This window comes from Armigeres subalbatus, chromosome 1 (assembly GCF_024139115.2).
Source record: "Armigeres subalbatus isolate Guangzhou_Male chromosome 1, GZ_Asu_2, whole genome shotgun sequence".
Taxonomy (NCBI): Eukaryota; Metazoa; Arthropoda; class Insecta; order Diptera; family Culicidae; genus Armigeres; species Armigeres subalbatus.
Genome location: NC_085139.1, coordinates 145,179,014 through 145,203,717, shown reverse-complemented (window position 1 = coordinate 145,203,717; position 24,704 = coordinate 145,179,014). Strand labels below are relative to the sequence as shown.

Here is a 24,704-nt window from a genome sequence, read left to right as displayed (position 1 = left end):
CTTTTTATGACAGTTTAAACATGCACCAAATCAGACACATTTCTTAGTAAATTCTAAGGGGTAACATAATAAACACTTGGAAAACTATAGTCTTCGGCAGTCCCGTTGAAGCGTGAGATTGGATCTTGTGAGGACCAGAGCTGGGTGTTGGACGGCCCTCCCAGATTTCGATTCAGCATTTCGTAGCGGCGACGTATGAACAACAATATTTAAGTATTGGAAATTGTTTCTCCTATGCAATGTGTTGGGACTTGCTTGCATATTGTTGTCGGAATCGCAAAACTGCATATGTACGTTGAGAAAACCATCCATCTACTACCAACGTGGCTTGCAATCACTGGTACATTGACACTGGAATCTACTAAACCATATTAAATTATGGGTAACAGAACCGATTTTAATAAACAACGACTTTGCAATACGTCTGCGATGGACATTCAATTGCTCTAACAATTATATGTTTTCTCTAAGGTCAAGATATATTACCCATTTTTTACAAATTAGTTCAAAAATTCTGAAGAACATATTTTGTGGATGATTCACAAAGCTAACACGAAATCAAACATAATATACAAATGTTACAAATATGCAACCATTTTTCTTTGACATCTCGGGCATACAGTCGGAATGAAAAAAAAATGTTCAGAGAAATTTTGTTGTGAGAGGCATAACGACGGCCCTGTCTATCGCTGCTCAAGCTGCCAATTCCTGGCAGCTTTTCTTGGCAGCAGCTGAGCGGTGTTAAGATTTCCATTTATAACGAAGTTTAGGGAGCACAACTCATCGCGAAAGAGTCGCGCATCGAGGCAAGAGGCACCGTTTTTCACTATATAGTCGACGAGGAAGAAATCGTCACCGTTGTCGCCGGCATCATTGTCGTCGTCGTCGTTCTACTTGCTCTGCTCGTCACCACGCGCCACAGAGGGATGAATGCGAAATTGAATGAAATCAGCTTAAGAGAGATAAATTGCTCCACGGAATATAATGGCATCATATTTTCTCGATGTGAATTTAATGGGATTTTAATATGTTTCCTTCCCATGCTACCTAAACCGTGCGGCTGCCAGAGCCGCTACAGCAAGGGCACCCGATGTTTTAAAGAGATTTTATCCTCATTGTCCTCACTCCAGATTTCAACCTGGGCCGGCTAAATGTTTCGAAACATTATTCTGAGGGGGTTACGCTGTACAGCTGATACATCCTTGTTTTTGCTCTTTTAGGGGAAATTTAGAGCGAATAGTACGAATAATTCATTCGCTACGAGTCGGATGTAGACACAAATTGTTTATGAATTGAATCATTAGCGATGCATTTGAATTTACCATTTTAAAATGTTATATCGCTTGTTTTCCACTATATTACACATATAAACTTGAACTGGTAATGAGTACGTCAAATGCTTGGTAATGTGAACCACAGACGCTTCGCGTACATGGTGGAATAAAATAGACCCCGTTGTTCGGTCCTTAGCATATTGCACAGAAACTCATATGCCTACGATCATACTTAGGATAGATCGGGTAAATAACCCTGGGCTCTTCCCGCCCTGTCATATGTACGAAAAGTCTTCATTCCGTTACCAAAGATAATAGTCTGCAAATTGTGACCTTTGCTGCTGCTAAACGGTTGGCAATCAGCACGTAAGAATATACGAAAACACACCTGGCAATATCCAACCAGCGACACCTGCTCGCAGATAGACCACGTGCTGATCGACAGATGACATTTATCGAATGTTATAGATGTAATGTCCTCTAGAAACCCAAACATTGACTAGGATCACTACCTTGTAGCTGCATAAACTAACGAATTCACGAAACAACAGAACGATGCGTTTCAACATCCAACTTTTGGCAGTTGAAGGGGTTATTGAACAGTTCCACCAGAAGCAGGACGAGCGGATAGGAGATGCCAACGGACGATTGTGGGAGACTATCCACGAAGCTGTGACTACAAGAAGAAGTGTTAGGCATTCCACAGCGATGCCAGCAAACTGTTTATGGTTTGATGAGGAGTGCCAGCGAGTGACGGATGAAAAAAATGCTGCCATGAGTCGGCTGCTACTGGTTAGTACCCGTTGTAGTAGAGCACGGTACAGTGTAGCAAGGGTAGAAGAGAGACGCTCCAACCGCAGAAAGAAAAGGCAGCACGAAAAGAGTGCGATAGCTGAAGTGCAGGAGAACATAAATAGCAACGATATGCGGATGTTTTGCGTGACTGTCAATAACGCGCGGCATAAGACTGCGCCAGCGACTGCCACGTGTAATGACCGAGAGGAAAATTTGCTGATAGACAAGACTATGATGTACTATTTTAAGTATTTTAAGAGTAGTGATGTAATAGAAGGACAGCTTATTGAATGATGAGAATTTATTGAAAGTGTTTTAGGAAGCAGGATGAACATAGTCGATGATAGTCAAACTGTGGATCCACCAACGTTGAATAAGGTGAAGAACGCTCTGATTGACACATTATTTACAAACATATGACAGGAGGAAGAACTGCCTACCGGCTGATTTGATGGTCGTATAGGCCCGATGCCCACGTAGCGTTTTCATGGCTGGTAGCGATGAATGCCATTCAAAATAGTCGCTATAGTGACCAACGATGACGAAAAAGTGACCAAATAGTGACTTTCAATCGCAGAAAAGGTGGCCAAATAGTGAATTTTGTAAAAAGTTTTGAACCGGGTATAGAGCTCCAAGATGCATTAGCATTGTTACGGTATAATTTGTAGATTGCAAACTAGTATCTTATTTTTAAAATTCTTATCTAGAATGCAATCAGAAATCAAGAAAAGGCAAAAACAACAAAAGCATGAGGATTACTGCTACTGGCCACGCCCATCTTCATCGTAAGGAGGGCGAGGATGGAAGCAAGAGCACGGTGACTTCGATACTCTCATAATTACCACGGAGTTGGATATTGAGGATGGTATTCGTTGAGTTTGCCAGAAGCTAGCAATGTGAACATGGTACCTCATATTGAGTAACACACCCCTAGAAGGTATCTACTCGGCGTCACGGGAACGGGTAGTGAGTTACAAATTGTGTCACAAAATTATGTTGATAATTATAACAACATTTGTTGTTCAAAATGAGCTCGAAGTTTTCTGTATAACAGCCAAATAATAATATAAAAAGATCAGATTGATTCCTAGACGATGAACCATTTGGACTTACAAAGCTTATTATAAATCTTAGGCAGCGTCATTTGTTATTATTATTATCTTTATTTGTGAGGTTTTCGGCCCTGAGCCGGTTCACCTCGCAACGTCATTTGTTTGAAAAATGTAAAGTAATTAAAATAATAAAGATATTTTAAAAATTCGATTTTACCTGTTATTAAACTATGGTGTAATAACAAATTTAAATAAAGTTTTTGAGATTTTGAACTCGACGTGGCATTCTGAGGAAAAGTTTGAAAATCCGATAAAACCATGGTTAATTAAAAATGGGTGGCCAAATAATCTCAAAATTAGTTTTTTGATTTATTTTAGATTTGTAATATTCGACCGATTTATTCACCTCTACACTAGTTTATTTGGGTATCTTCTCTTAGTTGTTAAAAACAGAATCTCTTTATAAAAATGTGATATTTCTGAAATAATTTCAATGTGTAAAAACTGGTGACCCAAAATTAAGCAATACCGGCGCCCGCCGTGTCCGTATGTAGGCCAATTCAAAAGTGGGTAGGAATATGTTGACGTGATACTCGCTTTAATAGAAACTGATGAGTTATCTGCACTTCCACGAGTTATTATTGAGATGTTGGATATATGGGGTAGGGAAGTAGCAAGGTTCGTTTTGGTAAACAGTATGCCGGATATAATGTGCAATATTACCGCACAAAGTAGAACAAAATAACGCAAGTCTCGAGACCGTTCTGCATATCCGAACCATGTTCGATCACGCACCTAATTAATTTAATTATCGACAAATGACTTATTCGGCCAAATACCCTGTTCGGTCAAATGACATGTTCGGTCAAAAGACCTATTTAGCCAAATAACATATTTGGCCAAATTTTCGGATCAGCACAATGTCATGTTCTGCCACATGTCCTATTCGGCCAAATGTTCTATTCGGCCAAATGTCCGATTACGCCAACTGTCCTATTCGGCCAAATGTCATATTCGGCCAAATGTCCTTTTCAGCCAAATGTTCTGCCGAATGTCCTATTCGGCCAAATTTCCTATTCGGCCAAATGTCATATTCGGCCAAATGTCCTTTTCAGCCAAATGTTCTGCCAAATGTCCTATTCGGCCGAATGTCCTATTCAGCCGAATGTCCTACTCGGCCAAATGTCCTTCTCGGCCAAATGTCCTTCTCGGCCAAATGTCCTATTCGCCTAAATTTCCTATTCGGCCAAATGTCCTATTCGGCCAGATGTCCTATGCAGCCAAATGTCCTATGCGGCCAAATGTCCTGTGCGGCCAAATGTCCTATTTGGACAAATGTCCTATTCGGCCCTATTTGGCCCTATTCGGCCAAATGTCCTTTACGGTCATATGTCTTATTTGGCTAAATGTTCTATTCGCCCAAATGTCCTATTCGCCCAAATTTCCTATTCGACCAAGTGTTCTATTCGGCCAAATGTCCTATCCGGCTGAATGTCCTATTTGGCCAAATGTCCCATTCGGCCAAATGTTCTATTCGGCCAAATGTCCTTTTCGTCCTAATGTCATATTCGCCCAAATATTCTATTCGGCCAAATGTCCCTTTCGGCAAAATGTCCTATTCGGCCAAATTTCATATTCAGCTAAATGTTCTATTAGGCTAAATGTTCTGTTCAGCTAAATGTCCTATTTGGCCAGATGTCCTATTCGGCCAGATGTCCTATTCGGCCAAATGTCCTATTTGACCAAATGTCCTATTCGGCCAAATGTCCTATACGGCCAAATGTCCTATACGGCCAAATGTCCTATACGGCCAAATGTCCTATACGGCCAAATGTCCTATTCGGCCAAATGTCCTATACGGCCAAATGTCCTATTCGGCTAAAGGTTCTGTTTGGCTAAAGGTTCTATTCGCCCAAATGTCCTATTCGGCCAAATGTTATATTAGGCCAAATTTCCCATTCGGCTAAATGTCCTATTCGGTCAAACATCCTGTTCGACCAAATGTCTTATTCGGTCAAATGTCCTATTCAGCCAAATTACCTATTCGACCATATGACCTATTTGACCAAATGACTTTCGGTAAGATAGGTTTCGGCCGGCAGCCCTTACTTTGCACCGTTCAATGTGGAAAAACGATCCATAAAAAAATGAAAAACGATCCATAAATAACATCTGAATGTTCCATAAAACGCTACCATAAATCCATAAAATAGTTCGAATAGAATATTTTTATGATCCATAAAACTTTGAAAAATGATCCGTAAAAACTATATATTGATCCATAAAATTTCATTTTGCGCAATTTATATCCTGATGATGATCCATAATTTCAGCCATATGATCCATAATTTTGATAATGTGATCCATAATGCTTGGAAAGAAGGCCAATGAAACTATATTAATTGATCCACACATTTTATAAAATCTATGGATCATTTATCAAAATTTATGGATCATATCACCAAAACTATGGATCATTTGAACAAAGTTATGGATCATATTACTGAAATTATGGATCATCATCACGATAAAAAAATGCGCAAATTTGAAGTTTTATGGATCAAAATATAGTTTTTTATGGATCATTTTCCAAAGATTTATGGATCATTTGTCATATTTTTATGGGAAAATAACAAGAAATGTATTGTTTTTCTTGACCATGTTAATGGAACATATTTCCCAATTAATTGCTAAATTTAAGCTTAGTGATGGATCGAAAAATTATTCTTTATGGAATCCCATTAACTATTTTATGGATTAATGGTAGCATTTTAAAGAACATTCAGATGTTATTTATGGATCGTTTTCCAGTTTTTTATGGATCCGTCTTTATCGTTTATATGCAAAAGTATGTTTTGCCGTTTCGGCCTAATGGTTTGTTCGGCCTAATGGCATTTGGCCAAATGGCTTCCAGCCGAGTGGGTTTCGGACAAACGTCGCTTCCCCTAAACGTGGACACATTGTATGCAATTCAAATAATTCATCTAACGTATACGAATCAGTTTAATCAGTTTCACCGAAAAAACCACGTTCACACGTTATCCGTACGGCTTAATGCTTTTCACTGAATCACATGCAGCTATGAAATCAACGAGCAGCCAGTTACAAAATATATTCCAAGCATTTATCCAGGATCATTCCCATGATAAACATGTGTTCTGTCGTGGAAGGTCAAAGCATCTTATGATACATCTTATGATTGGAATTGGACTCCCTCACTTGATTGTCTACTTAAAGGCTACAACTCATTCTCAACAGTTTTTTCTGAGTTAACATTTTTAATTTATTTTTGTGTAAAAGAAACACCTTCCTTTCAAAACTTACTCCTGAATCGAAGTTTTGTTTTTGATCGGTCGAAAATGAGCATGTGTAAAGCTTCATTTGAATCAATAAGCATCTACCTAGTTAAGTCGATCTAACACAACCCCCCTAAAACTTCCAATTAGCAATCATAATCGCTACCCGAACCAGTTCATTGGAAGCATTTCTGAAACCATGTTACAATGTAGCTCCTCATTAAAACTCGCATCATCACATTCTCGTGATGAAGGTCAATCTATGCTTTATAACATATTTAGCACCGAAATCTAAAACCACAACTATTTGCATAGGAGTACAACATAAGTCGTCAGCAACCAGGTGATGACTGAGTTCATAAATGGACTTATCTTATAAAGGTCACCGAATTTGAATATAAATTGGAATTAAAAACGGTGCATAATTAAAAGGGAGTAGTACAAATAGGAAATAGAGAAAGTTTTATTAGTTTTCTGTTGCAATATGGTCAGCTTTTCAATTCTACGGGACTTGTATGTATCCTATGTTTATGAATTTGTACTCTTGCTTGATACCAAGTTATTTCTAAGAATTGCTGTTTTGTCAACTTCACCCAACTAAGCTCACCGAATAATTAAATTTTTGCTTTTCTCGTTCCATATCTTTCCATTTCTATGCATCCATGTGCTATTTAACAATATCTTGCTGGATTAACTCCTTCCCGACGCATACTGGATGCGTTCACTACCGGTACCACACAAATGCATTCTTGTGGGGTGAAAAATTGCACTCTTCCAACGACTGCCTCGCAAACCCCCCTTCGAATGGATGCACCCACGATATCGCTACTGGGAAAATGTTCAACGGCGCTTTGATGCTGCGCAAAAAAAACCCTCTTGAAAATAATGACAACGACTGGTACGCTGGTGCTGCACGCGCAAAAAAAAACTTCCACCCGACCCTGTGACTCCTGCTGCATGCTGCTGAAATCAACTAATGAAAGGGTTTACCAGTGACACAGAATGTGACATCGGGGGTGATTATTTCGACGCGTTCTCTGGTGTTGCAACGAGTCGGACGGTACCATTCCGGAATGTATGCTTGCTCCGCAGCCAACGACAGAGGCGAAACCCAGAGCGAGCCAACGGAGCTGAAGATTCACTGTAAGTACTACTTGCATTGCATATACACTTTTTTCCCATCCCTTTCTATTTCCCACGGTGGGACCGTGCTAAATATGTGCGCACTGTCAGTGCCCGGAACAGAATAACGAAATACGATTGGAAGGAAACCACAGTATCTCATTTTAACAGAAAATTTTGAAAGAAATTGTGCGATTCTTCATTATTCTAAAAATATGTTTTGCTAGGGCACCTGGGCATAAAACTTTTAAGAGAATAACAATTTTTACCATTAATATATGGAATAACTGAACAGCAAAACCTGATATTGGTTTGTTTGATTTAGTTGCTAAAATAGTACATTGTTCAAGCAAATAGCTCATGAGTAACTCATTTTGCCATTATAATCATAAACCAATAGCAAAATATTTGCGAAAAAGAAAATATGTCAGCAACATTAGTTTTTTATTTGATATTCTGTTTTTCCTTACAAAAAAACATATAAATAAAAATGTTGCTATCAATAGATAATTTGTTCTTGCGATGCAATTCTATGTTATTCGTGAAAACATGATATTATAGCAAAATTTGTATTTTCATGATATTAGTTTGTCATTCACCGGATATACACCATCTGCTATCCGAACATCTGCGACCCGGATATTTCCGTCATCTCCACTTGAGAGGCGGAATATTTTGATTTTTGAGGAGACCTCTAGGCTCCGCGGTGACCAATGTGATCAAGTTAAGATCTTCCACCACACGAATCAAATGGTGACACGAATCAAAAGCAGACATTGTCCATCGTACAAGCAGATACGGAACTCTAATAAATATTGCCGCTCGGACTGTGCTAGTGTGTCTTTCCAGTTTTTGGTGGTCCTTCCAAGGATTGGAACAAAAGGCTTGGAGAGCACGACAATCGGTCCGATCAATCCTAGAGGGACATATAATCGATAAGCTAAGGGGCATATATTCGACGAGAAATTAATGCATCATGAGGCCATATCGGAATAACGTAATACGTCATCCACCTGTTGCCATTGTAACTTCTCGTTGACGACACCTGCCAACATGTTCATGTAAAAACTAAAATTATTAGCTAAAATTAGTGAAGCGGGACGAAACTTTTGACGTCTTTGAAGAGCTGATGTAGATCCTTGGTTGTCATAAAAGGAACAGATACGGTGTCGTAGGTAACTAAACTCGAAGGTTCGTGGAGACAGGGATGGTGTTACCGTTGTAGCACAAAGTTGTAGTATAAAATCCTTAGTTTGTTGACAAAATAAAATTTGTTTGTAGTTTTGCGCAATTCTCTAGGTCCTTAATACGATTGGAAAGCCTTACCTAATAATTCAAAAAATAAACTAATAGAATGCACAATCTAGGATTAGATGAACCATGAAAAAGATATATTCATTTAGAGCAATCTATACTACACAACACCTCTCGATCACGGAGAATCGCAAAATGGGGTGCCACCTATTAGGCAGAAATGACCAGCGGAAGTGGGATAGCATGATAGTAAATCAGGGGAGTAAGGATGATTTAATAGACATACGAACACTTGTTTCATCTCTATACATCGAGAGTGATACAAGCTACGCAAGCTCAGTCTAAGTCCCAAATTATAAACTGTGCTGTGGTTTTATAATGGTTCATGAGAATTGAAAGGCGTGTAAAAGCCAGTCGGCTCACGGATCAGAGTAGACCAGATAACGACAATATTTTATATTCGCCTAAAATTTCGATTCAGGAATGGTAAAGCCTAGACTGACTGTACAAACATGGTTCCTACTTAATGCACCGTCTAAAGCAGAGCAAAGTAATACATTAGTATCCCGTTCTATCACCCCCCTGGTGAATTTTGGGGTGATAAAACAGGGTATGTGAGAAAATTGGAAAAAAAATATTTTCATTTTTGCCTTTCTCGTATACTAAGTATACGGTAAAGGCTATATGATCGCTCCAAAAACAAACTTTTTATAGAAGGCCCGGAGACCCATAGTGTTATATACCAATCGACTCAGTTCGACGAATCGAGGTGATGTCTGTGTGTGTGTGTGTGTGTGTGTGTGTGTGTGTGTGTGTGTGTGTGTGTGTGTGTGTGTGTGTGTGTGTGTGTGTGTGTGTGTGTGTGTGTGTGTGTGTGTGTGTGTGTGTGCGCAAAACTACTCAACAAAATGTCACTCATTTTTCGGGCACTTATCCTCAACCGATTTGCTCGCAACAAGTTGCATTCGACGCAGAATCCTGTCCCATTGTTTCCTATTTGAAATTGGCCAGATCGGACTATGGGATCAAAAGTTATGGCCAAAACACAAAATCATACGAAAAAATCGTGTAAAAAATGTCACTCATTTTTCGGGCACTTATCCTCAACCGATTTGCTCGTAACAAGTTGCATTCGACGCAGAATCCTGTCCCATTGTTTCCTATTTGAAATTGGCCAGATCGGACTATGGGATCGAAAGTTATGGCCAAAATACAAATTAATACGAAAAATCGCGTAAAAATGTCACTCATTTTTCGGGCACTTATCCTCAACCGATTTGCTCGCAACAAGTTGAATTCAACGCAGAATCCTGTCCCATTGTTTCCTATTTGAAATTGACCAGATCGGACTATGGGATCAAAAGTTATGGCCAAAACACAAAATCATACGAAAAAATCGCGTAAAAAATGTCACTCATTTTCGGGCACTTATCCTCAACCGATTTGCTCGCAACAAGTTGCATTCGACGCAGAATCTTGTCCCATTGTTTCCTATTTGAAATTGGCCCGATCGGACTATGGGATCAAAAGTTATGGCCAAAACACAAAATCATACGAAAAAATCGTGTAAAAATGTCACTCATTTTTCGGGCACCTATCCTCAACCGATTTGCTCGCAACAAGTTGCATTCGACGCAGAATCCTGTCCCATTGTTTCCTATTTGAAATTGGCCAGATCGGACTATGGGATCAGAAGTTATGGCCAAAATACAAATTCATTCAAAAAAATCGCGTAAAAAATGTCACTCATTTTCGGACACTTATCCTCAACCGATTTGCTCGCAACAAGTTGCATTCGACGCAGAATCCTGTCCCATTATTTCCTATTTGAAATTGGCCAGATCAGACTATGGGATCGAGAGTTATGGCCAAAATACAAATTCATACGAAAATATTGCGTAAGAAATGCCACTCATTTTTCAGGCACTTATTCTCAACCGATTCCTGTCCCATTGTTTCCTATTTGAAATTGGCCAGATCGGACTATGGGATCGAAAGTTATGGCCAAAATACAAAGTCATACGAAAAAATCGCGTAAAAAATGTCACTCATTTTTCGGGCACTTATCCTCAACCGATTTGCTCGCAACAAGTTGAATTCGACGCAGAATCCTGTCCCATTGTTTCCTATTTGAAATTGGCCCGATCGGACTATGGGATCAAAAGTTATGGCCAAAACACAAAATCATACGAAAAAATCGTGTAAAAAATGTCACTCATTTTTCGGGCACTTATCCTCAACCGATTTGCTCGCAACAAGTTGCATTCGACGCAGAATCCTGTCCCATTGTTTCCTATTTGAAATTGGCCAGATCGGACTATGAGATCGAAAGTTATGGCCAAAATACAAATTCATTCAAAAAAATCGCGTAAAAAATGTCACTCATTTTCGGACACTTATCCTCAACCGATTTGCTCGCAACAAGTTGCATTCGACGCAGAATCCTGTCCCATTATTTCCTATGTGAAATTGGCCAGATCAGACTATGGGATCGAGAGTTATGGCCAAAATACAAATTCATACGAAAATATTGCGTAAGAAATGTCACTCATTTTTCAGGCACTTATTCTCAACCGATTTGCTCGCAACAAATTGCATTCGACGCAAAATCCTTTCCCATTGTTTCCTATTAAAAATTGGACAGGTCGGACTATGGGATTGAAAGTTATGACCAAAATACCTTTTTTCATAAAAATCACAAAAAATGTCACCTATTTTTCGGACACCTTACCTTAATCGATTCACACGAAACAAGTTGCATTCGACGCAGAATCCTGTCCCATTGTTTCCTATTGAAAATTGGCTAGATCGAACTATGGGATCGGAAGTTATGGCCGAAACACCATTTTAGCCTTTTTATACGAAAAGGCTGTATGTTCGCTCCAAAAACCAAACTTTTACAGAAGGCCTGGAGACCCATAGTGTTATATACCAATCGATTCAGCTCGACGAACTGAGATGATGTCTCTGTCTCTCCCACTTCATACGGGAGTTTGGCAGAAAGACGGTCATGAGATTTATATCATAACAAATATTGCCCTCCGCTCGCGTGATGGGAATGACATTTCGTTTTCCTTTGTATAGTCGGAGCTTCAGTTAAACTAACATCCAAAAGTGATATCCTTAAAATATATGACTGGGTGAAATAAAACAGGGTTAGTACGTCAAAAGATTGGAAAAGGAACCAAAATGTCGAAATTCTTATTAGCATATTGTAGATCAAGCTGAAAACCGAACCGAGGTCCCGCGAAATCGCATTTTCACGCATTTCCGGATGTTGCAACTGCATCGCGAGTAGTGCGCAACTGTGCCATAGTCGGGCACCACTCGCGATGCAGTTGCGACATCCGGAAATGGGACAAAATATGATTTTCGGTTTTCAACTGGATCTACAATATCTTTGCCATAAATAATCTGATTTTCATAGAACGGACAAAGAAATTTGTCTTTTTTACTCCTAGCCACTAGCTCATCTTTTTTCAAGCACACACATTTTACGAAGGTCGAGAAAGGCACCATCACCGCTAGATGGATTAATCTGGGTTTTTTTTATTCATTCCAAAAATATGAATCATTTTATGCCTTGGAAAGGCCAAATGCGTGAACGGTACCCGTTATTTCTTCTCCAAATTGCTTACAGAATATTTCCCAGGTACTCAGAAGTCGTTCGTATTAAACTACAGGCGGTGAAAGTTATTTCATGAAAATCAATATTATTTTTGATATTATATTTACGAAAATAAAAAGAATGACAAATGTTTTTGGGGTGACAAATTTGGGTCGAAAACGTGATAAAATCGGGGGTAGACAAAAGCGGGGGTAGACAAAATCGGGGAGTGACAAAATCGGGTCAACACTGTACAGACCTGCGATTGTTCAGCGTCCTATCTGTAGCACGTTCAATCACGCACTGATTTATTTACTCATTGACGCGACTATTCCACGTCCTAATATGAACACGTCCAATTATGAACTCCACTCGCTCTACGATGCCGATAGCATCTTGAAACCTTATTATCTGCTACCCACCTAAAGTGCAACGTTAATGTGCTTTTGAAAGGCGTAAGCCCCAATCGCAAATTGAAACATAAGTTTCCTGGTTTCCGGAATTCCTAAGCTCCTACACACCTACACAAATACTCATGTCCATAAGTGTATTTCTTCCGACCACGCAACCTCGTATCGTGTTTCCAGAAGAAGTTTGATCGACGCTTCCCCGCCCAGCACTTGAATTGTTCCTATTGTTCCTGCTGATCCTGAGAGCCGAAGCGCAAAAGCTCTGATTAGCCGGTAATTATTGTAGATAATCGGGCCTACCATCAAGGATAATTCACTATCCGTAGGATACATTTTTTTCATTTATTTGGCAGGCTGAGTGCTGTGTGACACTTAGTGGAGCCGTTATTCTTAAGTATGATATCAAGACAAAATTTTCAAAACGACTTATCTGCTTTTGTAAACAAAGATTCAAACGACGATTTGACGAATCTGATAGCCCACCCACGCAAACCAACACCATAAACAGGTGGCGGATACCTTCACCTACCTATTGGTGGTGTTGGTTTGCGTGGGAGAGCAATCAGATTCGTCAAATCGTCGTTTGAATCTTTGTTTACAAAAGCAGATAAGTCGTTTTGAAAATTTTGTCTTGATATGTTTATAGCATCTTATCATTAACAGTTAGTAGGGAAGAGGTGGTGGGGACTAAAGGTGAGAAATTACTTAATTCAGGACGGACAGGGTATGGATTTGGGTTTAGGTTATGGAGAGGTTGTGGAAAGAAACATCCTTCACTCGCACCTTTTTTCTTTGAAACAAGCCTGAAAAATAAACGAAAATCGTGCCTACTTGAAAAAAATCTTTTTTCGTTTCATTATTCTTACTCTGCTTACTTCCGCTAAAATTTTCGGTGTGCATCTAAAAAAAATGATTGCGACGGTATTCAAACCCAGAATACCAACAAAAATGGTACTTGGTTGCGCTTACTTACTCTAGCCACCAGATGGACTGCTTATTGGGGTTTGGTTATGTGCTACTCTTGTTAGCATTGGTGAAGGCACGACAAGCATGAAAGTAGTAAGAAAACGATCAGATCTGGCTTACCTTTTCAAAAGGGCTTAAGTAACATTTTTTTTCATGAAGTCTTTATTTAAGAGTCAAAACAATACTATGCTTTAGAATTACAGTAATATACCGATTTATCACTCCCCTGATGAAAAAAATATTTCAAATTTTTTAATTCATTCCACAAATATGAATCATTTTATACCTTGGAAAGGCCAAATGCGTGAACGGTTCCCGTACTCGGTTCCCGGTACTAAGGGTATGCGATAAGACACTTTTTCCTAACGAAACGAAACGAAACGAAATTTCAAATGTCTATGTTGATTCGAAACGAATCGAAACGAAATATAGTTTTACTTTCGAGACTTCGAAACGATTCGAAATCAAGATCCATTTAATTCGAAATTTTACGAAACGAAATGAAAAAAAAATTTTTCCGCGGAATTTTTATTGAATTGATTTTACATTAATTCTGATTTCATGTTTTCAAAGTCAAATAACTGCTTTGCGACCAATAGGGTTATAGTAACAGAAGAAGCAGTCTGTGGTAAATCGCCGCACTCCCGTTATTGGCAATAAGGCAATACCCCTGCATTTGTGCCACTTTCAAAGAAATACATCGTGCAGTGTGTGCTTCCGAATCTGATATAGAAATTGTGGGATTTTTTTAGTATTCTGATTCAAATTCTGTTAAAAACCTTATTTCACTTAAAATTATGTGATTAAGCTGAAGTATACTTCATATCGACTTATCAACGTGGTTTATGGTATTGAGCTAACTCAAAACCAGAAAATGAATGCATAGATATTGTTTTTATAAATAATTTTTCCTGTCTCCTACCAGAACTTGTAACAAAAGGATATCGTTTCCTTCTAAATTCATCCTTTCCATAGGAGGCTCGGAGCCCATAGTCTTTTATACAATTAACTGGACGAACCAAGCAATTGTCTGTTTTTCCATGTTTATGTGTTTGTGCATATGAGGCATGCAAACATTTTTGTCAAATTTTTTTCCTCAACCAACTTCAATTGAGTGTAAGAAACAGCTGATATGGACAATATGAGCCGGTCACGCCCTTACAGTCAATTTAGGATTAGGAGAGGAAAATGGGTTTGACACTCATCACTATAAGAGACTGAGGAATGCTCTGCATCTCCGTGAGCGCCACGGGAAAGGAATCGTTATTTTTTTGAAAAAGTAATTCATGTGAAGCCACCTTGGTAAGCAACTAAATATTTATTGTGAACGAAGTTATTTTGAAAACTCGAAGACGAAAACTGTGTTTCAAATCAATCCAACGCAAAATCAATGCGCTTCGTTTAATAATAATGTATTTCTTAGCGGTGGCTCTTAACACCTGGTTATGCGCATAAATCTGGTTTGAGGCCTAAGAGGTGAAGAAGTCAGCCTTTAATAAGAAAGAGGCGTTCAAAAATACGTCACAAGGGCCCTAAGAATCCACGCCACGGTTTTGCTTCTTTGACAATGTTGTATGTACTGATCTGATTCATACAGCAGACGTTCGATAACTGCAAGTCATTCAAGTGCAATGATTTTTAACTGCGAATCGATAGTTGTAACAGTTTTGCAGTTATCGGACCGCTAAACTTCAAAACTATGTCAAATTCAATGACAGCCGCATTGCGCTGCACAATCAGATGCACTTTTATTTCATCTGACGTCGATTGACAACCGTTTGATGTCTAAAATACGTCGAACGGCATTCGCTAGCTGAAAAGTTAACATGTTGTAGTAGACTGGCCCAGGGGAGAAAATATGTTGTCGAATTCCACGGGGTACCCCCCAGGATTTTGTCTTTTGGTGAGAAAATCAATTTCTCAAAATTTCAGCTCAATCGCTTGTTGCATAAGCTGGCGCAATTGATTTGAAGTTTGTATGGAGATTTCAGCCAAAATATATAAGAAAATACACCTCTGTCACTCATTCAATCTGGAAATTGGTTCTGATTGCTGGATTAAGCTCAGAATAGCAAAAATGGCAGTTGGTATGTTACAGAACAATTTCACAGAACATTGTACGACAATTAATTGAATTTTGCCTCAGCCTCCGGCTGATGTATTAGGGGCTGGATTGTGTATTTTTGGATTTAATGATCGACTTGAATCAGCCGAAAACTATATAAAAGTTCATTTGATCATCGTACAATGTTCTGTGAAATTGTTCTGTGAGATACCAACTGCCTTTTTGCAAATCTGAGCTTAATCGAGCAATCAGAACCTATTTCCAGATCGAATGAGTGACGGTGGTGTATTTTCCTATATATTTTGGCTGTAATCTCCATACAAACTTCAAATCAATTGCGCCAGCTTATGCAACAACCGATTGGGCTGAAATTTTGAGAGATTGATTTTCTCACCAAAAGACACAATCCTGATGGAATTCGACAACTTTTTGTTTCCTGGGCCAGTCTTGTTGTAGCTATCGAACGGCTTCTGTATATGATTGACTAAAATAAAAACTCCCCCTAATTAATTAGAGATTTTCCATAAAAAAATAGGAAATTGCCAATAAAGAAATCAGGGTATGAGCAGTAAATAAATATAAAATTTCCAGGAATGCAAAATTTCCACAAAAAACAGATTAGCACTTTTAAAAGCGAAAATGGCAATTATGAAAGAAGAATTTTCCATGAAGATATCAAATTGTTGTAAATAAATCAATATTAGTAATAATCAATTACAAAATTTTCTACAAAATAAATATTTCTTCCATAAAATATATGAGGAAATATATAAGGAAATATGAAAAATCAATTAAACTGAGCCTGAGATTTTTCATGGAAAAACTCTTATTCAACATTGATATTTTATTTTGCTGTCGTATATGATTACATTTACACTCTGAGCCTGACGTCTTAAATATTGAGTCGGATCACTTTGAAAAAATAGGATAGAATAGTAAGCATTTCTAACAAAACACTGCAGTGATGAACTCTAATTATGAGAAAAATCACTTTAATAAAGTTAAAAAAAAATAACATAACACTGAAGACGTTTTATAGAAGAACTAAATACGTATTTGTCGACTCAGAATGGGCTTATGTAGAAAGCGTTATTAGAAAAATTTGTATAACATTAGGATTTGAAAACACCTTTATGATTTTGTTCAGCGGCGCAGCCAAAATTTTCGATAAATCACGACCGTACGAGGCAGTATGGTTTTAGTCTAAATTTGTTTCGAAATTCCGCGGAATTCCGTTAAATTTCGTTAAAAGCTAGTTTTTTCTAGCGAAATATTTGTATTTTTACGAAACGAAACGAAATCAAGAAATCAAATTTCGCCATGCTCAAATTCCGCGGAATTTCGTTTCGAACCACCTGAAACGAAATTTTTCGAAATACCGCATATGCTTACCCGGTACTCAGAAGTCGTTCATAATAAACTGCAGGTAGTGAAAGTTATTTAATGAAAATCAATGTTGTTTGTGGTATTATTTACGGAAATAAAAAGAATGACAATTTTTTTTTTGAGGTGGAAAAATCGGGTCGAAAACGTGGTAAAATCGGGTCGAAAACGTGATAAAATCGGTGGTAGACAAAATCGGGTCAACACTGTATTTTTATGAAAACCGTCCAAGAATTCTTTTGGACATTCATCCAGGAATTTGAGTTTTTTTTTGGAAATCCCCTGGAAATTCAAATAGGGATTTAGAAATTCTATTTCGGAACTTCCTCCAGCAATTCCTTTCAAAACTGTTGGACGAAACTTCAAATAAAAATCCGTAGGAATTTCCGAACGAATTTCTGAAGAAATTTCTAAAAAAATTCATGAAACAATTCTCGCTTAACTTTCCAAAAGGACCTAAGTAACATTTTTTCATTAATTCGTTTTAGAACTCCAATCAAATGGTTTCATATTGATCTGTCGATTGTAATATTCAAATTAATCCATAAAAAATGATACTTCGGTCCTTTTGAAAAGTAAAGCGAGATTTTTTAAAAATTTATCCAAAACTCCCTTGAACAATCCTATTAGAATTCCTTCATAAATTAGATTTCGTCGATAAACCCTTCGGAAAGTACATCGGAAATGAATAGAAAAAATCCTTCGAAATTAATGTTATTTATATCTGTTATTTATATCAGTGGAAATGATCGAATCGTTTATTGTTTGCTAAACCTAATTGAAATTGATCTTTATTAATTATCTTAAAAATAAATCGTCTAGCTCAAACCTTTGTAGGGGTATGTGGCGGAATTTCTTTCGAAAATTCGTTTCAAAATTCCTTGGAAAAATTTCTTCAGCAACTTCTCCAGACTTTCAGAAATTTATCCATTTAGGAAATCCTTTGGAAAAAACGTTTGGAATTACTTCAAAAAATCCCCTTAGTGATTCCTTCGGGAATTCTATCAGAAAGCATTCAAATTATTTAAGAATTCCATCGAAAACTGTTTCATTGAGCATGAGCATTATGATCTCAGAATTTGTAGTTGATTGACTGAATTTGCGACTGAAATTGTACATTCTCAATGTAAACGTTTCGGGAGCTCAAATATTTAAAGTCAATAACGCCGCCGGCCACGTCCTTACAGTCATACAGTAAGGGAAGGGTTTTTAGTCCGACTCTCGTTGCTACTAAAAACCGAGTATACCTCTGCATCTCCACGATTGTCTTGGGATAGGATATTTCAGTTGCAAAGGATAATTTATCTGTATTCACTTCGGTAAGCGATGCGATCTATGGGATGGGAAATAACACTAATACTATGCTCGCACTATACTGCCGCTAACTGCAAGTCTTGCACATCTGTATATGGGAATCCATGCGGTTAGCGGCAGTATAGCCTGAATAATATGTAATTCAAATTATCGACAAAAGAAAGCTCATCAAGATAGCCGAATAACATGTTACAAGGCCCTAGTGCGAACATAGTATAACACGCTGTCTCGCGATGAGTTAAAACATGCACGCCCGGTGGCATATGAAAATTCAAAGATGGCAGCATCTCCTCTGTTTGTCTTATATTGTTTCTTGTATGTGTTAAAGCCGAACGAAATGTTTCCCGCGTGCTAATAATTTATAGCCGTATTTCTCTGAGTATTATCATTCTAAAATAGTGTTGTCGTACAAATTGTGGAGCAAATTCTGTACAACAACGACAGAAAATAACAGAATAGAAGCAATAACACTTGCAATATAGGGTTCAGGCAGGTATTTTCGTCTTTTCGTCATAGTCTCGGAAACTAATAAAAGAGAAACTTTTTGACAAACTCATCCGTATCAAATCGTAAGCTCAGGAGATACGTTCTGCTATAGTGGAGTTCTAGCTAAAGGACGTTTCTTTCGATGGTTTTAGCCCCTATGACGATGGACGGAAATACCTGCCGTGTCCCTAGTGTTTTAATTGTCGGATCAAAATAGAGTGCGATAAATGCCTAAGTGGATGTGTCACGGTTGCTTAGCTGATTATGCTACCAACCGTGATGCTGATGCTGAAGCAGTGACCGCTGACGATGAAGATCCGTCTATTAAAACCGATACTGTCGAATCGGATATTGCAGATTTGAAATCGAAGGTAGAAGAAATTGTTTATGCGCTTGTCACTATCATCCCACATCGAAACTTTTTTTACGAGAACGAGAACCTACATTCAACCCCTGTCAGGGATTGAACCCTAAAGAGAAAGAACAAGTCTCTCACTTATCATCTCTGTATACATATTCGATATGTAGCATACCGCGAGAAACTTTTTTCGCAAGCTGTCATGATAGAGAACTGATTCGGGAGGCTATACCCCATGATAAATTTCTTTTAGGAAGCGCCAAATCTGAGGAGCACTGGCTCTGATGGTGCATTTCAATTTGTTCTACACAGCTGTACCTACAGTAACTAACACGAAAGGAGCAATAACAAAGCGAGAATCACAATTTTTCTGGGGGGGCTGCCTATCCGATTCTGTTTTTTCGCACTTGTATACAAGTTTGAAAAATTTGTTATCATGGCTTGTTATGATTCGGAGCAGTTTTTGCCTCTCTTCTATCGTTGTTCGTTATCTATTGAGAGCGATTTCTGCAAACCCTGACCCCTGTTCCATCATACACTAGCACTCATTTGTTGAATGGTACGAAAGTCAGTAGCTGTAATGCCGACTCGAACGCTAGCGCGAATACACATGATTGCACTCACTGTAACAATACGTTTTGTTTATTTGTTACAAACATCGACTGTCGTGCTACTGAAAAAGGTGTTCAGCAGCTTCAATGTAAATTATCAGAGAACGGTTCGGATAAGGATTCTAATACCAAAGGGACGAACGAGAGATGAATTAGATTACCTTTCATTCAAAGTTGTGCTGGATTCGAAGATAGAACCGATAACTTGGCCTGCTGGACTGAAATACTAAAAGTTTGAGCATCGATCGGCAGTATGGAGCATAGAACTCATATAACATAATTAATTTAGTATGTGAATGAAATTTGATGTGAATGTAATTGTAATTATCGTTTTATTGTTGTAAGTTGTTAGGCGAGGATTTTTGAATTGTGTGCAAGTTGAGATAATGTTTTCATTATTATTTATGATATTTTAAGCTTAAAAGTTTAATTGAAATGTTGCTTTTTTCGTAGTAATATGGTATAAGTATTTCAAGAAGACTGTAATATGAATTACATTTTTCAATTTTTTTTAAATAACACTGAATGACTAAATTTGAAAAAAATATGTTTGAGTGTTTGAGATGCTAATACGCCACATTTATGGAGTATTTCGTAGATTGGACACTAGTGAAACTCATGTTTTTCTTTTGAAATTTCCATGCAGACTTCTATCAAAAATTAAGGTGGGTGTGATCCTTGAATTCAATCTAGAAAAAAATTCTCAAAAACATGAGGATATACTATTCCTGGCTATGCCCAATGGGCATTGCCCATCTTCACCGTAACTTGACAGGGAAAGGAAATGTTGATGTAGTACTTACTCAATGAGAAGCCCCCGATTCAGCGACACCCTTATAGGTACCACGGAGTTGGATATTGGGAAGGTATTCGTTGGATCCGGATTTGCCTGTGGCAGACAAGAGGACCGTAGTAGATCTCACACCGCAACACACCACGCGAAGGTCTTTACCCAGCGTTACGGGGGATGTCGCCAAAATTCCGATACTATTTCTCGCCGGGGCCCTCCTTAGCCGTGCGATAAGACGCGCGGCTACAAAGCAAGACCATGCTGTGGGTGGCTGGGTTCGATTCCCGGTCCCGGTCTAGGCAATTTTCGGATTGGAAATTTTCTCGACTTCCCTGGGCATAAAAGTATCATCGTGTTAGCCTCATGATATACGAATGCAAAAATGGTAACCTGGCTTAGAAACCTCGCAGTTAATAACTGTGGAAGTGCTAAGTGAACACTAAGCTGCGAGGCGGCTCTGTCCCAGTGTGGGGATGTAATGCCAATAAGAAGAAGAAGAAGAAGATTTCTCGCCAGATTTTTTAAAACGTCGAATGTCCAAAAGAGAGGCTCTCTTTGTTTACTTGCATCGGATTTTTTAGCTTTGTTTAGCGTACTGAGGTAAAAATTTTGCAACAAATGCAAAACTAGATATTAGCGAAAGAGAGCGCAATTATGTAACATTTTTGACCAAAATGAGATTTTTATATATTTTGAATCCTCATCCAAAAATACGTATTCTGGCAAAAGATAAGATTTTTTTTAAGTACGTGTTTTTGTTAACGTGATGCATTATACTACATTTAAGAAATTTCCATTTAGCTAGCTAACAAACTACACCGTTATGTTCGGCGAGATCGATAGGAGTACAGATGCTGTCATTCAAAATTTAGATTTTTTTTTTATAAACATGGCGTACTTCAATGTGACAAATGTCATAAAATATACATTTCATAGCTTTACTATTGTCTATTGAACCCATGCTAATGAATCATATTTAAATTTGTCCATAGCAAAAATGTTCTGAAACTCAGATCAATGAGTCTTCAGCTCAACTATGCCTGGTAACAAACCGAGAGCAACTCAACATGTCTAGGCAATTGTTTCTAATTTTTATCAGTTCAATGAAAATGTTCTAGGTTCTCCAAATTTCCCTGGAGTGTATGTCATTTGGTCCACCCAGAGACCTTTCGAATGCTTTTTAATTCAAATAAATCTAAAACGGATGTTCTCCAAAATGTTTTAGGTTATCCCCATTTATCTGGATACCAAAGTGAAAGTATCCCATCATGTCCATGCAAGTCCATAAAGCTCAAATAAATAATAGGCAATCAACTTTGATTGAACTGAACTTGAGTTGCGTGCTCTTGCCTACGTATTACGCAATGCGCTTGACGACCGACTGGCAAATAGCACACACAACCTCTACTTGATCAGTGCATTTGCTGATGAAGGATGTGTGTAGCTGCCAGCCAATTTAAACACTCACGCTCACTCTAACGTGAATATGTACTACACACATGTAAAAGAGTTGGTTTGGAATGTGGACTGTGAGTACTTTGACTATGCATCCGATTTGGGATAATTTTTGAATAAAATCTTGGCATATACAATTCTGCATGGTTTTGATACAAGAAATGTAAGATTTTATGCAGATACTGTATTAAACTAATCCAAATTGTCAGATTTTAATACAAGGATGTACTAAAATCTTCCAAAGTTGTATATGCCAAAATTTCATACTAATAGGTTTTATGCAGAACTGTATTTAAATCTGCCATCTACTAGTTGGGTGTACAAATGAGAAAGTAAATCTATGTCCAAATTCGAATGGAAAAATTGGAATTTTGGAAACATTATTTGTATTACGATTGGAATTCAATTGAATGAATTCCACTAGCTTTGTAGTAATTATTGTTTTTCAATCAAATAATATAACTACAAAGCTGCTAAGATGCCTAACGATTAATATCCACACGTGCTTAAAGTAACACTCACCTCTTAGTATTTTCAAAACAGTACACATTACAAATTTAGCATATTGCATGCCCATCAGACCTCTTCAAACACCGTTGCACTCTAGAAACGAAGCGGGCTGGCTAGCCAGACGTGGCAAGCGACCATGAGACAATAATGAGGGGCTCTGTCGGTGCGCGCGGAGACCAGAAGAGCAAAGCGCTTCGCCCGTTCATGTGGGAAAGGGTATGAACCAAGTGTTTGGTTGACAGCTGTTAGACCAAGAGCCGCTGCAAGCCACATGGACTATGGGAAGCTGTTTTTATGTTTTCGCACTTGTATCCTTTTAGCGCTTTCATTAAGGGAAATGACGACTGGGCAGTCCATTTGCTTTTGTGAGTGTTTAGGTAGAATTCCATTAAGCACTCTCCAATATGGCTGATCTATGCAGAAATGAGCAATGCCTAAATTGAAGTAATTTATTGCGTGAGATCAGGAAGTAAACAAGAAGACAATTTTCAAGAATATAAAGGAGGTGAAAACTTTAAATAATTGAAAGGTTAAGGGTCCGCACTCAAATATCAAACACAAATGGATAACGATTAGATGAATATCATTAAACATAGTCTGATTAAAGAATCTGTCTGCCATATGAAGGCTGAACTGCTGCCATGTTATGAAAGAATCAAGAAAGTAGTTCGAAAATAAAAGTAAGTGGAAAACTTCCTTCGCTTCCTCTAACGACGACGGTTGATTGCATACACGTATACCACAGTGTCTTAATGGAGTTCTACTCCGCCAACTGGAGTGAAGCAGAAGAAAAGTTGTCTGGTTTGATGTGGTACGAAATCAACAGTGTGTTACACACTTTTTCCTACCTATTTACATCACGCTGCTGGATGGATGTCGTTAGATGAAGGTTCTCTTTGATGGTCCGAGCCCGACGGAATGTGCACTAAAGCGAGATGTAGCACTTTCTCTTATCGAGACTGAGTTAACGGCTTTTTCGCACTCAACGCACAAACACACAAATACCCGTACGATGGAAATCGGGTGGCTGGGAGGATAATGACGAAAGTGGTGTGTGGTTTTTATCCCATCAAGGCGTTTTCCAAATCCATTCATCATTCTACCTATCGTCAGTCATGCTTTGCGGGAAAACAAAGAAACTGTGCTTCCATTGAATTCAGGAATCTGCGATCAATAAAGGGAGAGTCATAAACATAAAATCAGATTATACGGTACTCATGAGCATGGGAATTCCTGGCTAATGGGGAATACAACCAACAACGACCCAAAGTTAGAGCTGAATATCATTTGGTGGCCAACCTATATGAAGCATTATTGGTATTTATGCAGTGAAAAGCAATATGCCAATCCCACTTACGGTAATGCAAACCATTAGCGAAAGGCGGAAATGGTTCATTGTTTACATATGCAATAGTATTTGTTTTCATTGAGGAAATGAATACATGTAAAGACATGTTTAAGTCTTCCTGAAACTTTTGAACTTTTTCAGTTTTCCTGAAATGAATAATTCTTCGTATCATCAATAAAAATCATTAATTAATTATTTCGTGTTGTATTTCGAAACACGTCACATATTAATGACATTGTGGGAACCACAAATGTTTGAATAAAACAGACATAGAACTGATAAATAATCTTTGAATAATCGATAGATTTATTTTTCTAATATAAATGACAGCATTTGTTATATCCTAGATTCTACAGAGATCTGTCTTGCTATGCCACATTCTATATTCCGGAGTTCCCTTTTTCAAATCTAACAAAAACTCACTGATTAAAAGGGTAGTACAATTGGCGAACATCGTAGAGGCCATACCGTTGGGGCGGGAACAAAATTAATAATTTCCCATTTCCTCCCATAAATTTCTTAAGATAAAGAAAAACAGCTACGTACGATGGCGGAAAAAAATGTACAGGATTCATAAATTAAAACAGCGTTCAAATTGGACGATTCAA

General features: G+C 38.1%; 1 protein-coding gene across 1 annotated transcript in view; it reads left to right on the top strand.

Moving 5' to 3' along the window:
• Positions 1-24,704, top strand: part of LOC134205210 (uncharacterized) — a 142,226-nt gene that overhangs the window by 30,233 nt on the left and 87,289 nt on the right. Inside the window, exon 6 of the mRNA XM_062680255.1 lies at positions 7,401-7,560. Within this exon, the coding sequence (XP_062536239.1) occupies positions 7,401-7,560 (160 nt within the window). The remainder of the gene's footprint in view (positions 1-7,400; positions 7,561-24,704) is intronic.